This window comes from Macrosteles quadrilineatus, unplaced genomic scaffold, assembly GCF_028750875.1.
Source record: "Macrosteles quadrilineatus isolate MER2022 unplaced genomic scaffold, UCM_ALF_1.0 Scaffold_3__2_contigs__length_128488019, whole genome shotgun sequence".
Classification (NCBI taxonomy): Eukaryota; Metazoa; Arthropoda; class Insecta; order Hemiptera; family Cicadellidae; genus Macrosteles; species Macrosteles quadrilineatus.
The window spans coordinates 67,885,660-67,900,034 of record NW_026542596.1 but is presented as its reverse complement, the minus strand read 5'-3'; the positions used below and the strand labels follow the sequence as shown (position 1 = coordinate 67,900,034).

At 35.7% G+C, this 14,375-nt stretch overlaps 1 protein-coding gene across 1 annotated transcript; it reads left to right on the top strand.

Moving 5' to 3' along the window:
- The first annotated feature begins 8,145 nt into the window (after positions 1-8,145).
- On the top strand, positions 8,146-13,549 carry LOC128989646 (uncharacterized). The gene is made up of 2 exons (XM_054411605.1): positions 8,146-8,217; positions 10,193-13,549. Exon 2 carries the CDS (start codon positions 10,197-10,199, stop codon positions 11,412-11,414), a length of 1,218 nt encoding a protein of 405 aa, XP_054267580.1. The 5' UTR covers positions 8,146-8,217; positions 10,193-10,196; the 3' UTR covers positions 11,415-13,549.
- Positions 13,550-14,375: the final 826 nt, after the last annotated feature.

Sequence of the window (14,375 nt, the reverse complement as noted above, 5' to 3'; positions counted from 1 at the left end):
AATTTATTTTGGGTGATTAAATCGATTTCTCCTTGAAGCATTCAGTTTGTATGGCCATGTTTATTGGTATTGGCATTGGATGGATTATTGGTTATTGGTTGCTTGATCAAAAACAGCATAGTATGGATGTTTATTGTTGTCAATAACTATATAGATATGCATTTTTTATGTAGGCCCACCCATGCAAGTAAGAAGCTCTCTGCCTCTTCTCGTGTCCTCTGCCCTGCCTTGCCTTTGACGTCCCCCATATTCTTATGGCCCTGAAGATTGAGATGTCCTGGCATTGCAGACTTCAGCCCCTATTTTGGCGCGGTCCTGCAGATTGTATCAGTCAGGGCGGCCACCCTTACAAGACTAATTATCCCTGTAGAAGACCCTCGCCACTAATAAGCAACCATCAGATGATGCTAACAGCTTGTTCTGCCAATGTTAATGCTGTTCTCTCGAGATAACAGATGTTAATGGTTGTACCAGACAGTATCACCAATATCGACAAGAAAGACAAACGTTTCTGGCTGGTTTACAAGAAGACATTTCCTATCTAGGTTTCTTGTCGGACCCGAAAATCCTTAAACCATTAATTAGTAAAGTCAGAGTACAGTTAATATTTTAGGTAATATAACTTTAATATCTTTTTCAATACATGTAACCAAATTGAGATGCACAAAGACAGGACTGCTCGGCAGTCGGAAATTGAGATGGCGAGCCAAGAGCTAGGACATATTGAAACACCAGGGACAACACCTGAATTAGCTGAGGATTATGAAGAAAAGAGGGGTGTAGTTGGTGAGGACTATGGTCCACCAAGGTTTAGTGGCCAAGATGGTAAAGACTAGTCTAGAACCAACTCCCACCTTCGCTATTTACTAGGATCAATGTATCGAACTCAATATACTGCATTAAGTCCAATATTGAATTTCGACATAATTCATGTGCATAGTTATATACGTTCTGGGTAAGGTTAAGAGTGTTTGCTTGGTAATTAACAGGCCGCCAAATACGATCCTAAAGTTGTGAGAAACCTTCAGTGGTTGAAAACTTGGCCAGCTATCCTTGATCATAGGGCTTGCTTGGAATGGTCCTTGCTAGAGAAAACATTGGTCTCGAGCTAACAGAGATCAACTACACAGATCATCTCCCTCTGGTCCACGCTTATCCTTCACTCATTATGTGGGTTAAAATGTATCCGCGTCTTTATTGGCAATATAGCAAATGACTCATGGAAAAAATGTTTACTTACTTTTAAAACTTCTAGCTGCAATACCGGGAATTGGACAGTTCTCTAGTAAACGTAAAAATCTCAATGAGGTAAACAGACAGAGAACTTTTTCTGTAACGTAGGTCTCTGTTTACTTAACCCATGAAGCTGTCGATCTCGGCACGTGCCCTTCATCACGTGACCTCCCCTGGCCCTCGCCATGGCTCTGAGCCGTCTACAGGCTGGACGGCTAATTACAACAATGACTACCCTCCAGACTCCAACCTCTGGTATAGGTGTGAAGAGTGAAGCTCTAATGTATGTGGTTAACTGAAGATTTAGTTGTCTAGGAGAAAATAGGAGAGAGTTTGCACGACAACCGAGGAACACTGAAGAAGCAGACCTCTTAGTAACCTGTGCCCTATGCCTTGCATGGTTTGCAGGAATGTAAACCAATTCCTGGATGAGTGCAATTGTAGTGTCTTGAAAATTTGATGAAAAATATTGTGGCGTAAATTTTGTACTGAGAGAACTTTTATCATTGTATGACATGCTATGTTTACTTAAGAATAATGATTATCTTGTATTAGTTTTTGTTGTATTGGTAGTAATAGTTTGCATTTATTTAAATTGATTTTAACATTTGCCCACGTAAATCTTTCATTCTTCTTTTACCATTTCTTTAAGCCTCCTTTACGACTTTAAGAAGATATTATAATTATTTTACTTTGGCTATAATCCCTTGTCAAAAACACGAAACACCTATTGGCCCTTGTCCTCACAAGTTCTCAGGCGTCAATGTTCTGGATTTGACCGTATAATTGGAACCTAAACGAAAAGTCAACAAAATGTCGTCTTCTGATTGGATATCTGGACAACAATGAGTCAACAATGGTCACGTGATTTAGCCCGTGTTCCCGGTACACGTAGGTGTCAATGTGGCCGCTTCAACAAGAACAATACCGACACGAGACCTAGGCCTAGGACTCGCCGCACTACAGTCCGGCTGGCCGAATGCTTTGTTTACTTAGGTGACTTTACGATTCCAACTTTCTGACCTCCTGCGGCTGAGGTGGACCTTTTCACACAGACTCTCGCTTTTGAAAAATGCCAATTTGTTTTCAAAACTGATAGGTACCACGTGTGACTCGGTTTTGTTGGGTTTGTTTCTGGGATTTACATTGAAAAATTCCTTTAGCAGAGCACAGTTTAAAACTGCCTTTATACTATTTATTTAGCTGTATTATTGCATTAAAATTCTGTAGTAGGTAGGTACAGTATCTGCTCGTTGCATGTTATACTCATACTGTACTGTGAGGTGGTGTGTCGCGGCATCGGTTCTGTTGCGAGAGCGGAGTGATTTCAAAGCGGAATTCTACACTAAATGTTAGTACAAATTTAAACTCTTGGACTGCGGTGATGTGATAAAATGACTCTTGTCTTCTATGACGTGTCTACCCGAAGCTTGTGTATACAGGAAAGGACTAAGAATGCAAAGAGGAACCGGCTTCTTGGTAACAATAGTACTTTAATGTAATACTTTAATGTAAATAAATTAATAATCGTTGTTCGTTATCGATTTAAAGTCTAAATCACAGCATATGCTTATGCAAATATTCTAATATTCTAGTTTAACTTGACTGACCCCATCGTTTCCAACAGAGTGTGACGGAACAGACGGACGACAAGTATTAGATAGAAACACGGAAACTGCCCAACTAAACAAAGTATATTAGTCGACCCTCCCATAAATCGGGAAACTAGTGGATTTATAGTTAGCACGTGTCAATCAGGAGGTGAAATCTTGAGTGTGTGGCCTGGCGGGAAACAAAGCAGCGTTGCCAACCACTGATACTATCACGGCCTCCTGTATCGCATAACCACTACATCCTAGCATATATAAAACTAAAAGGATCTTTTATGCGAGGGTTTGGGATATTAAATTTAGTAGGGTTTGGCGCCTGTGACATCCCCCTAGAAATTATCACAAACGATAATTTTCTATGCCGATTAATGGGATTCTATGGAACATTTCGGGAGCTGACTAATCCATCTACGGCAGTGAATAGAATATAAAAGATACGGCAAAGGCTCCATCTTAGCTTGGGCAAATGATCTAACAACTCTGGGAGTTTCTCGGTAACAATTATTGTACGTTATTGGTCTGGAGTCTGGCAGTTCGATCATGACTGTGACTGGAAATTTCATTGGGGCCAAAAGAATATAATACCAGTGCATTTACATATTTGTATGGATATGGAGAAAGTTTAAAAACTGGAACGGTCTTAGAGTATTCAGCCCGGCCCACTGCAGTTTTACTGAGGTGGGATCTTCTGCGTCAAGAACATCGCAATAGTCAATCTACCTCTAAAGTCCACGAAGGGGGTTTCATGCCGGAAAGCATGCAGAAATTTCTTGAACTGACGTTCATAATTAAACTAAGTGAAAACTATTGCTTAAAATTGATAAACTTATGATTAATGTTTATGGTACAACTGCATCAAGGATTGGTACTTACAAATAAATAGGTACTCATAAAACCAGTACATAAATCTTTACATCCTAAATAAATTATATTTTGAAGATTCAATTTTAAATTTTAGTTTAATCAAACTATAAAATAAACTTCCTATTCACATGCATTCAGTTTTGGACCTTTGTGACGTTCACAGACCACACAAACACTTAACTCATTCATTCTCTCTTACCCTTTTCTCCTTTCAAGCTATTTGTAGCGAAGCGTCCAAGTGAGAAATCACGGCTACCGGAAGTTTGGACTGCCACAATCCATTTGTTGACAGATCGCGTTTCAATTCCTCAGTTCCTCATGCGGGTGTGAATGTCACATTGTTGGTCCACTGTGTGGTCAGTTCCACAGTTCCCACCCTGGACCACCCTGGAGCTGTCCGGCGCGGGGTATCAGATGATCCTGATGTCACAATTGGGGCGGGTGAGATTTACTGGACATCTGGCCTAGATGACCATCTCTTCGGGGAACTTATCTTCGCAGCAAATTGAGACATGGATCGTTATCAAGCTTGGACTCTGGTTTGGAGGAGTTTACTTCATATCTGGTACCTGCTGGTACCTAACCGGTGTAAATTGTATACACGTTTTACAGTAATAGGCCTACTCAGTTTACCATGTTAAATATTAGGTACATACCCTGTGAAATCTGGCCTACTGTAGATGACCATCTTCGGAGAACTTAGTATCTTTGTGCCAAAGTGAGACATGGGTCTTTCTTTATCTTCTGAACTTGAACTTGTGTTTACCAAAATTTGTTTTACATCTGGTATGTTAAATGTGTTTTACTTGACTCACGGTATTATATATTACTGTAATTAATAAAATGTTAATAGCATCAGGTTAAAATATTGTAATAAACCAACGACAATTGTCTTTTGTTTTGGAAATAATAATAAGATAAAAAGTTGGAATTCACTATATTGACCATTAGCCTATAAATGATAACATAGGAATTTCCTTTCCTACTTGGGCAACCATAATTTATTTCATTATTTAAAATGTTAAGGTTACCTGTTGCGACAGCTGATCCTCATTGTGTTATAAATAACTACATCTGTTTCGTGCTGCTAAGAGCGTATCTTCAAGTTAGAACGTTAGAGGTCGTCAGCATTTACATAACTCTTCTGGGACAAATAACACAAGACACAAAAATGTGGTTTTCGATATGTAATCAGAAGATGTCAAGGCGATATTTTAATTCGTAACAAGTTTTATTAATTTAAAATCATGAAAATATATTTTTTATTGCTGTATGAATTCCCAGCTTCTGGTCTAGGTCTAAACAAGGATTGTTAAATAATGTTGATTAGTGATTACAAATTCATCATATTCTGATAGAAAGTCTATAAAACAGTTGTCATTTTACCATGCCAAATTAACTACTGCAGTTTGTTAGAAAATTATCATATTGGGTAACTAAGTTTGACAAAAAGGTTTATAGTTTATCCTGTGTTGGTGTTGTGTAAAGTACAACTGGATGCTGTGCCTTATATATAAAATACACATAAATTAACGTGCATGATCCTAGTAAACTTTAAAAGAATAAAAGGGTATTCGGTTTTTTAAGAAATTGCTAGTGAATTTTAAGAAGAATTAAAGTAAACGTTTACGATGGTTAGTAAATGAATACCAAATCAAAGGCTGAGAATATCTTGTTACAATGCCTTTTAAAAGCAGTCCTGGTACCCAATAACCTTGAGTTTTATTTCCTTGAAGAATTAAACCCTATACGGTATAACAAATATTACAGTATTGTTTCATCGACTTATCGACTTCTATACACATTACACTACACAGGTACAGCAATACACCCCTCAAAGTAGTTGTGCCTTGGAAATTACGTCTTGTACTTCAAATAAATATAAAAGACAGCAATTTTGAAGTATAAACGTATACTTATTGCCATAGCCTTTTAAACTCAACTCGGTACTTTGTCTAATTAACATATCCTCATCAATTTTGAAGGTCACCCTCATTAATAATATTAAACGATAGAATGGACAATAAAACAATGTAGACCTACACTTTTAGCGAATTTCCCATATAGGGAATAAGCTATTACCGTAGGTCTCATGGTAAGACCTAGACCCGGGACCGATTTACTTTTTCGTTTTGAGGTCCCCAGAGGCCAAAAACACCATCCGTTCAAATTCATATATATATATATATATATATATATATATATATATATATATGTATATATATATATTTATATTTATATATGTGTCCGTTAGCGCGATAACTCTAGCAAAAATGATCCGATTTTGATGAAATTTGGTACAAAAGTGTAAACCTACGTTTATTCGAACGAGATCACGAACCAGCATGATCGGACCATGGGAACAGGGGTTTATGGGGGGTTTTATGGGGTAAAAATAGGGTTTTCCCATTTTTGACCCTAAAAACTTAAAATTTAGCAATTTCTTTCCAAACCATTTTGTAGAGCTTAAAAAAAACAAATAATTTAGTATATTGAAGCGCTGTTGTATGCCTAACGGTCACGGAGAAAATAAAAAAAAGGTAATTTAAAATTCCCATGTTATTCTTATGGAGAAAATGAAAACTGTTGTAATTTACTTGTTTATGGATATAATGTTGATAAAATTTGGCAAATTTATTTATTTCATCCTATACTATTGACATATTGTCAAAAAACACTTTTTACCCCACAGCTTACTAAGGTTTGTATAAATCCATACGTAAACAAACAACGACATTCTTACTAACCAACTTAAAGTGTCTGTGAACAGAATTAAAAGCACGACTATACCTTGGAACACACCAAATATGATAATAAAAAATGTTATGTAAATTATATCAAATATTTCCTGGATGATATTCATGTATTGTGTTGTATTGTGAAATGCTGTATTCTGTTATAACATCCTTTTTTTTATTTTTTACAGCATTTATTTCCGGTTCAATGTAGACATTATACACAGAAGTGTTAACAAAATTAAAAAGAAATAACTATAATAACATCGTGGGTTCGCCCAAACCTGGTACACCCTGTAACATAATTAATTTAGAGAATAATTTAATCGTCTTTAGGCTTCATTCATCCAATAGATCTTGAGGGAGCCTTCGACGTAGCCTCCTGTTCTCAGTTGCTTCACCAAGATGAAAAGTTAATGCACCAGGAACATCGTTTAAAGATTTTAGAAATTTTGAGGTGGTTTTTTCAATAAAGGCCGAGATAGACTCCACTCCTAGTTCTTCATGTATATGCCTGTTTCTAACAAACCAGGGAGCATTCACCGCTATTCTTAGAATTTTGTTTTGAATCACTTGAATTTTGAAGAGTTTGTTTTTTGATATAGCTAATCCCCAGATAGGAGATGCATATGTAATCAAGGGCCGAATTATTGATTTGTAGATTAGAATTGTTATAACATCCTTAAAGAACTGGGAATTTTTAGGTTAACCAATCGAACGTATGTTTACGAAAACAATAAAATTTGCTCACAGCTGAAAATTGTTTACAGTTACTTGGAAAAAAAATCGTGCCTGTTTGAAAGTTATTGTTAAACAATTTATTACTACTAGAGGTCGTCCAGTGGTCGAAACTCGACCAAAGATTTGTAATGTACAGACTTCTCTATTTTCACCCCATACTGTAAATAAAACATGTGATTGGAGTTTCTTCAATTTGTTTTGATTTTCTGTTTATATTTTGTTGTTATTTCGTCACCAGCATAGAAACCCATAAAGCCCATGTTAATTTTTTTCAAATTTCAAATTCATTTTTTGTGCTTATTTCTGAGCCTATTTTAATTTTTAAAGGGATTCTGCACACCTACGGAAAAATATCTTTCTAACAGTATGCGAAGATTTTTCCTGCGATGCACATGAGCTGAGAAAAAAAGTGTTAAAGATACATGCTTGCCTATTAATATATAGATAGATTATACAATTTTATATATAGACTTAAAATGCACAATCTATAAAGTTGTAAAAAATTCCCTATTATAAACTTTAGGTATAAAATAAAATATAAAATATAGTCGCCTAATTAAGATAACGTAGCAAACTCAAGTTTTAGCATTTCTTAAGCCCCACAAAAGTGTGCAGCCTATAGGATACATAAACATGGCTAGGGTTTGTATTAGTAACTAATTGTGTGAGCCATATAATAACTAAGCAGCTATCAGATGTGGATTAATTAATAACTGTGTACAATGGGGTTTCGTAATGGAAATCTAACTCTTAAACTGCTGAACACAGCTAATACGTACGGTAAATACCAAGAAACTAGCCTCTAGAACTATAATTCTGGCAAAATTATTAATCGTTGGAGAGTAAAACGCCTGTCATACACAATAGTTTTGACCTAGTGGAACAAATTGAGACTTCCACGTCCTCATCCTTGCCCTCTTTGACTCAACAAAGTGATGACACTTAAGTATCATTATAGTTCACAAGGCCCGAATACAGTGATAGTCACTTCAGAGTCTACAATAGTCTTCAGACAGCGTACAAGATTGTGTCGTGTAAGTATTTTACTTCTTATTTGGTCTTTGAAAACTATAATTACGTATTTTGATTTTTAAGTAACAATAAGCGCTAGAAAAACTACAACCATTTATAATAGAAATAGTTATTATGGACGTCAGCTACTATTGTTCAATTAAGTTTGTCCTAATTAGTTACAAAAACAATATATTGTTAACTTTAATGAACGAAGAAATTATTTATTCGTAGCTCAGGTTATATTAAAATTGAAAACTACAAACATTTTCGTGTAAAATACCTCTCTTCGGCTTGTTTTAACAACAAACAAGGAGTTCCAAGAAAGCGAGCTATTTTTCTCAAATGAATTATGAATTGACGAGTCTATAAAAATGTAGGAATTAAATTAAAGTTTAATTAGTAAAATTATTATAAATAGATTTGAAAATTCCAAAAGAGACGGATTTGTGTAATACAAATTTAAGTCGTGATTATGACAGATCAGAAATACATAAAATGAAAGTGTATCCATACACATCAACTTTTACTCACACATCAAGATGACTTGTATACACATCAAGATGTACTCTGATGTGAAAATTGCTTTGTAGTTAGTAAAAGATATTTTTTTTACAATTAAAAATTACTGGGTGGTTAGCTTACACATACAATTGCTGATTGTATTTTAATTGTAGTGTAAAAATAAACTGCAGTGTAAGGTGTTGTAAGAAAAATTATTTTTTATATAGAAAATTTATTTGTTTGTGAACCTGGAACTTATTTCAGCTATATAGTTTTAGTATCACGAGAACGAGGGGGCCGTCAACTAATTTCGTATTTTATAAGTAAAAAATACTCTTTTACTTTAGGTACCTCAGAGTAGGCGCTTTTTACGTTCAAGAAAAAGATCATAAAAAATAAATATAAATGATTTTTTGGTTGGGACAACGTAATTTACAATATTTGAAGTAGGCTTATGTCGATTGGATTAGTGATTTACCTACCCCAATCAGTCAACGATCAATTATCAATAAAAGTAGTCTATTAAAATCCTTCGAAAAGTCAGTATACAAGTCAGCAATACAAAATTCAATTTCACAAACTATTTATTTTTCCTACCACTGCATGTAAATTATCACTTTGCCACACCTGTAAACAGTGCGCAAAATAGCTCATTTTCGCTTCATTCCCGCTTATTAAACAGCTAATTTCACTGTTGGCAATTATATAACACTAACATCCTGTAAGCAAATAACATATTAACCTAAAAAATCAAATACATATAGCCTAAATGACATTTGAAATATAACTAAAAAAGTGAATCTGTGTGAACTTTAATTATAGGAGTAGATAACATCTTAATTCTTGTGTGTAGTACGAGCAAAAATAGTCATTGCCGCTCTCGAAATTAATGGCCACAATGACGTACTTTGCGCTCTCAATACACAAACAGCTAATTCATATTTACAATCTGACTTAATTAAATTGTCAATTATCAAAGTCAAATTAAAGAATAGTCAATTTCAGTACAACATTTCAATAACTGTTTATTTACCTACTCCTCATTTAACAATATTAAACATGTGATAATTAATCTTCACAAATAAATCATACAGCAGAAATATAAAGATTAATCAATGGTCATACATATATATGAAATTAGTCATTAACAGACCGGTTATAAAGTCAAGGTAATTAATGTGAAAGTACACACAATTTGCAGACTATGTGAATTTCCATATACTTGGTTAGTTTCATTAAAATATGTCCTTATAATTGTCCAATTTATTTCCGGTTGTAAGAAGTCTGCCATTAATTTAAACCTACGAGGATAAAAACTACCAGACCAATCATGGACCTGAGCATCCATAAGACCTAATGTGATAGGCCTTTCCTTTAGTGAAAATTCTCTTAAGTTCCTTTTCAAATTTTATAACATATTAGTTTAAATCAGGCGTTTCTTAATGTTTTCCTCTTTATATAATTGAAACTGTTTGAACTTATCATTTGTTGCAGCACAATGGACAACACAATTCCAAGCTGGCTGAATGAAAGTTTCCTGGTTTCAGCTCTCCAAGGAGACTCTCAAGAACGCTGTGTAACTGTGACAGACTTCTCAGCCAGTCCTGCAGTAGCTGCTGGTAATAACTATACCAGTCATCTGTACAGGGTAGTTGTAGAGTACAAGGTTGGGCATGCAGACAAGACAGAGAAAAAATCACTAATTGTGAAGATGCCAATTCAGAAAGGTGTAATGCACGAAATGTCACAGGAGACTGATTTCTTTTCGAAAGAACCCAAAATGTACAATGTTCTTTTACCTAAAATGAAGAAAATCAGCGGAATAAAATTTGGGCCTAAGTCTTTCCACTGCCCTGTTGAAAAAGGAATGGTCATTGAGGATTTGAAACCAGAAGGCTATCTATTGCAAGATAAATTTAAACAGCTGGATTTTGAGCACTGCAAGCTCGTAATGGAGAAACTAGGAAAATTCCACGCCACCACTGTAGTTTGCCACAATGATGATTCGCAATTCATTGAAACCATTGGAAAAGAAGCGTTTTACAAAAATGACGGAGTTATGGCAGAGTTTAAGATTTGGATGTCTTCTTCGATGAAGATCTTTATAAATACTTTGCAAGAAATAAAAGTGGATCCTGCCCATATTGATCTGATAACAGCAAGAATCGATCAGCTCTGGGATTCTACTGCTGCTATTTGCCAACCTCATACTAACTCCCTCAATATCCTCAACCATGGAGACTGTTGGTCCAACAACATGTTGTTCAAATACAACGATGTTGGCAAAGTCATCGACGTGATGTTCATCGACTTTCAGTTATTGAGGTATTCGTCTCCTATCACTGACATTCTATACTTTGTATATACTAGTGCTAATGAAGAAGTACGTGAAAACAAACTACAAGATCTTTACGACTTATATCTTCAAACTCTAAACGACATGTTGGAAAATCTTGGATGTAAGGATAGGATGACAAGAGAAGAGTTCAGTGAGAAGCTTAAATCAGCTTCTGACTTTGTTCTTGTAGTTATAGGGACCATCCTCCCGTTTACCAAATGTGAAGCGGAAAATGCACTAGATATGGAAAGTTTTGACAAAGACGACGTCATGCATAGTAATGAAGATGAACGGATTCTCAGAATATACAGATCTGAACAGTTTAGAGCTATGTTACCTGCATTAGTGAGGCAATACAGTTCTTTTGTGTCTTCCTAGGGGTAAGCTCATTGAATTTTTGGCTGTGACCATTTATTACCTCTTCATTAATGAAATAATGAATAGGGAATGGTCATCTGTTTGTTCCAGCTGTTAAAGTAAGATTTAACTAAATAAAATACGGTATGCCAAGAGCATTACTGATGTCCAATCATTAATTAGCTCGTGTGAGTTCTTTACTTGACTTACTTATCTCCTTTCACTCCTGCACGGAGCATAGGGCCTCCACGAAACAACGCCATCGGACTCGGTTGGCAGCCAAGGCTCTCAATTCCCTCCAGTTTTTCCCTGCATCTCTTATTTCTTCTTCTATAGTTCTTCTCCAGGTCATTCGAGGCCTTCCTCTTCGTCTATGCCCCTGGGGATTCCAGCTCAAGGCCTGCCTCTCTACAGCATCTGGATCTTTACGAAGAGTGTGTCCAATCCATCGCCACTTGCGTTTTTTAATCTGTATCTCTACAGGTTCTTCATCTGTAGCTTTCCACGAGCCTTCCACACTGGATACAGCTGTACAAAAGCAGCATTAGCTTTAGTAATTCTTGACATTACATCTTCATCAGCTCCTCCGGCTCTGACACTTCCCAGATATGTAAATCTGTCCACCTCTTCGATTTCTTCATCTGACATTCTGAATCTGTTGTTATTCGCTACATTTATCCTCATTGATTTTGTTTTCTTTACATTTATTTTTAAGCCTGTAGATTGTTCACTCTCCAAATACTACAACTTTGCTGTCATGTCATCAAATCTATGGGACAGGAAACAAATATCATCAGCAAAGGCCAGTTCTTCAAGCCTCTGTTGTAGTCCCCAGGATATGCCTCTAGCTCCTTTCTCTGATATTATTTGCAAAACCTGGTTTAGAACTATCACAAAAAGTGTTGGGGACAGAACACAGCCTTGCCTAACTCCTAGCTTTACCTCCAAAGGATCACTTAGTTTACCATTATGAATTACTCTACAATGGTAATTTGTGTACATCTCCTTTATAAGAACTATTATTTTATTAGGGATCCCAAATTGCCCAAGTGTTTTCCAAATACTCTCTCTTTTTACGGAGTCAAAGGCTTTCAGGATGTCAATAAAAACAAGATACAAACCAACTTGGAACTCATTACTTTGCTCGATTATTATCCTCATCGTATTTATTTGGTCTGTGCATGAGCGGTTCCTTCTGAACCCAGCTTGCTCCCTTCTCAACTTCCTATCAACAACCTCTTTGATTCTGTTCAAAATAATTCTTGCGAATATTTTCCCAGGAATTGAAAGCAGAGTAATACCTCTCCAGTTCTCACATTTGGTTGTGTCTCCCTTCTTCGGCAGTTTACATAATAATCCTGTTTTCCAGTCTTTTGGCATTGTCTCTTCGTTCCAAATTTTATGAAATAAAGGCTTTAAATTTTTTGCTGCCAACTCTGGATTAGCTTTCATAACCTCCGGAGTAATGTTATCACTTCCAGGGACTTTCCAATTTTTTGTTTCCTTCAGTGAGTTCTTTAACTTTCTAACAAATAGGCTACCAGCTGGCAGTCATGTATTAGATTGCAGGTTTACCATTGGCTCTGCACTCACAGTTTACACAGTAGCTAATGATTCTGTATAGTCACTTTGTAATATGGTAATTTTCTACTAGAGAAAGATTCGATGGTGAAGGTAGCACAACATCCTACTGCACTCAAAGAACACTCTTTACAATAAGACAAACCGAAAATGGTGTTTTTGTAATGTGTTTTATTATACGAGGGTGGTTTTTAAGTAAGGACCGGTTTGCGTATAAATCCGTAGTTCACTTGTTTGCCGCAATAAGGCTCATCACCATTTAGGTACTGGCATCATTTGTAAACAAATTTAAGCTCTGTAGCTGTCATGTACGCTTCGCTGTGTGTTAAAAATATTATACAATCAAATCTCCCGCCGCGTTCGAGGTAAAGGTCAAGTGATACGTTTTTACGATATAATAAGCGTACTCCAAGCTCCAAGATATGTTGTTATGTTTACAGTTATGAAATTTGTGGCCTGATTAACAATAATGTGAGTTTGCTTTTCAAACAAGAGGTAATACAAGTTTACTATTATTTTATATATACTTACAGGGATTTTAGTCGCGTGTAAATAGGCCTGACAAAAATGTAAGAGTTAGGGTAAAGCTTTATGTGAAATATATGTAAACTAAACTGTTTTTTCTTCACTACAACAGTACCTACCCAATTCAACTAAATAAACAATGTTTATATAAGTGGGTATTATATATTTTTTTTTTATCATAAAGATACAGAGTATTTTTTATCGTCCTTATACTTAACCGAATCTGAAGAAAGATTTTTTCCATCAAAGACAAAAAGCTGATCAATTTGTAACGTGAGACTGAAGTTATTTCCTTTCTGAAGTTATTTCCTTTTTTTTGTTAGTGCAAATCCTACTCATAAAAAAAATTATAGCAGCTGATATGAAGTTTGTCAATGGAATTACGAAGTTGAAAGAGAAAGAGTACTTTATAACTGTACCTTGTTTAAGTGAAGCCATTAGTTTGAACCAAGAATCAAAAAGTTTTTTTTCGATGTCAATTAAAATTTCAAAATTATATTTTACAAAAACAGTTAGGGTTGTTGTGTATTACTGTAATTACGTCATTAAGCGTTGTTACTTACATTTAATAACGCTACAAGGGTCTGCTGATTAGTGATTAGTGATGATTCTAGCCCAGCCACAACTCCAAGAGCCTTCCTTCTGCCATGAACAACTGTGACGTTTGACGGGTGATGAACTTCCTCCATGAGTGTTAGTATTGATAATATACATCTAGAAAATGGTGTTACCATGGATTTCATCTATCCATCGCTTGTTGTTTTGCTCAATTTAAATCATCACAACACGAATAGAAACATGTATTTGTGAACTAACAAGTACTACTTGCCCTCCGCTATACACAGCTAAAACAAGCAACAACAGCACATACTGCCC

Bases quoted from the DNA above. Each gene is read 5' to 3' on its own strand.
- LOC128989646 (XM_054411605.1), top strand. From the start codon at position 10,197: ATGGACAACACAATTCCAAGCTGGCTGAATGAAAGTTTCCTGGTTTCA.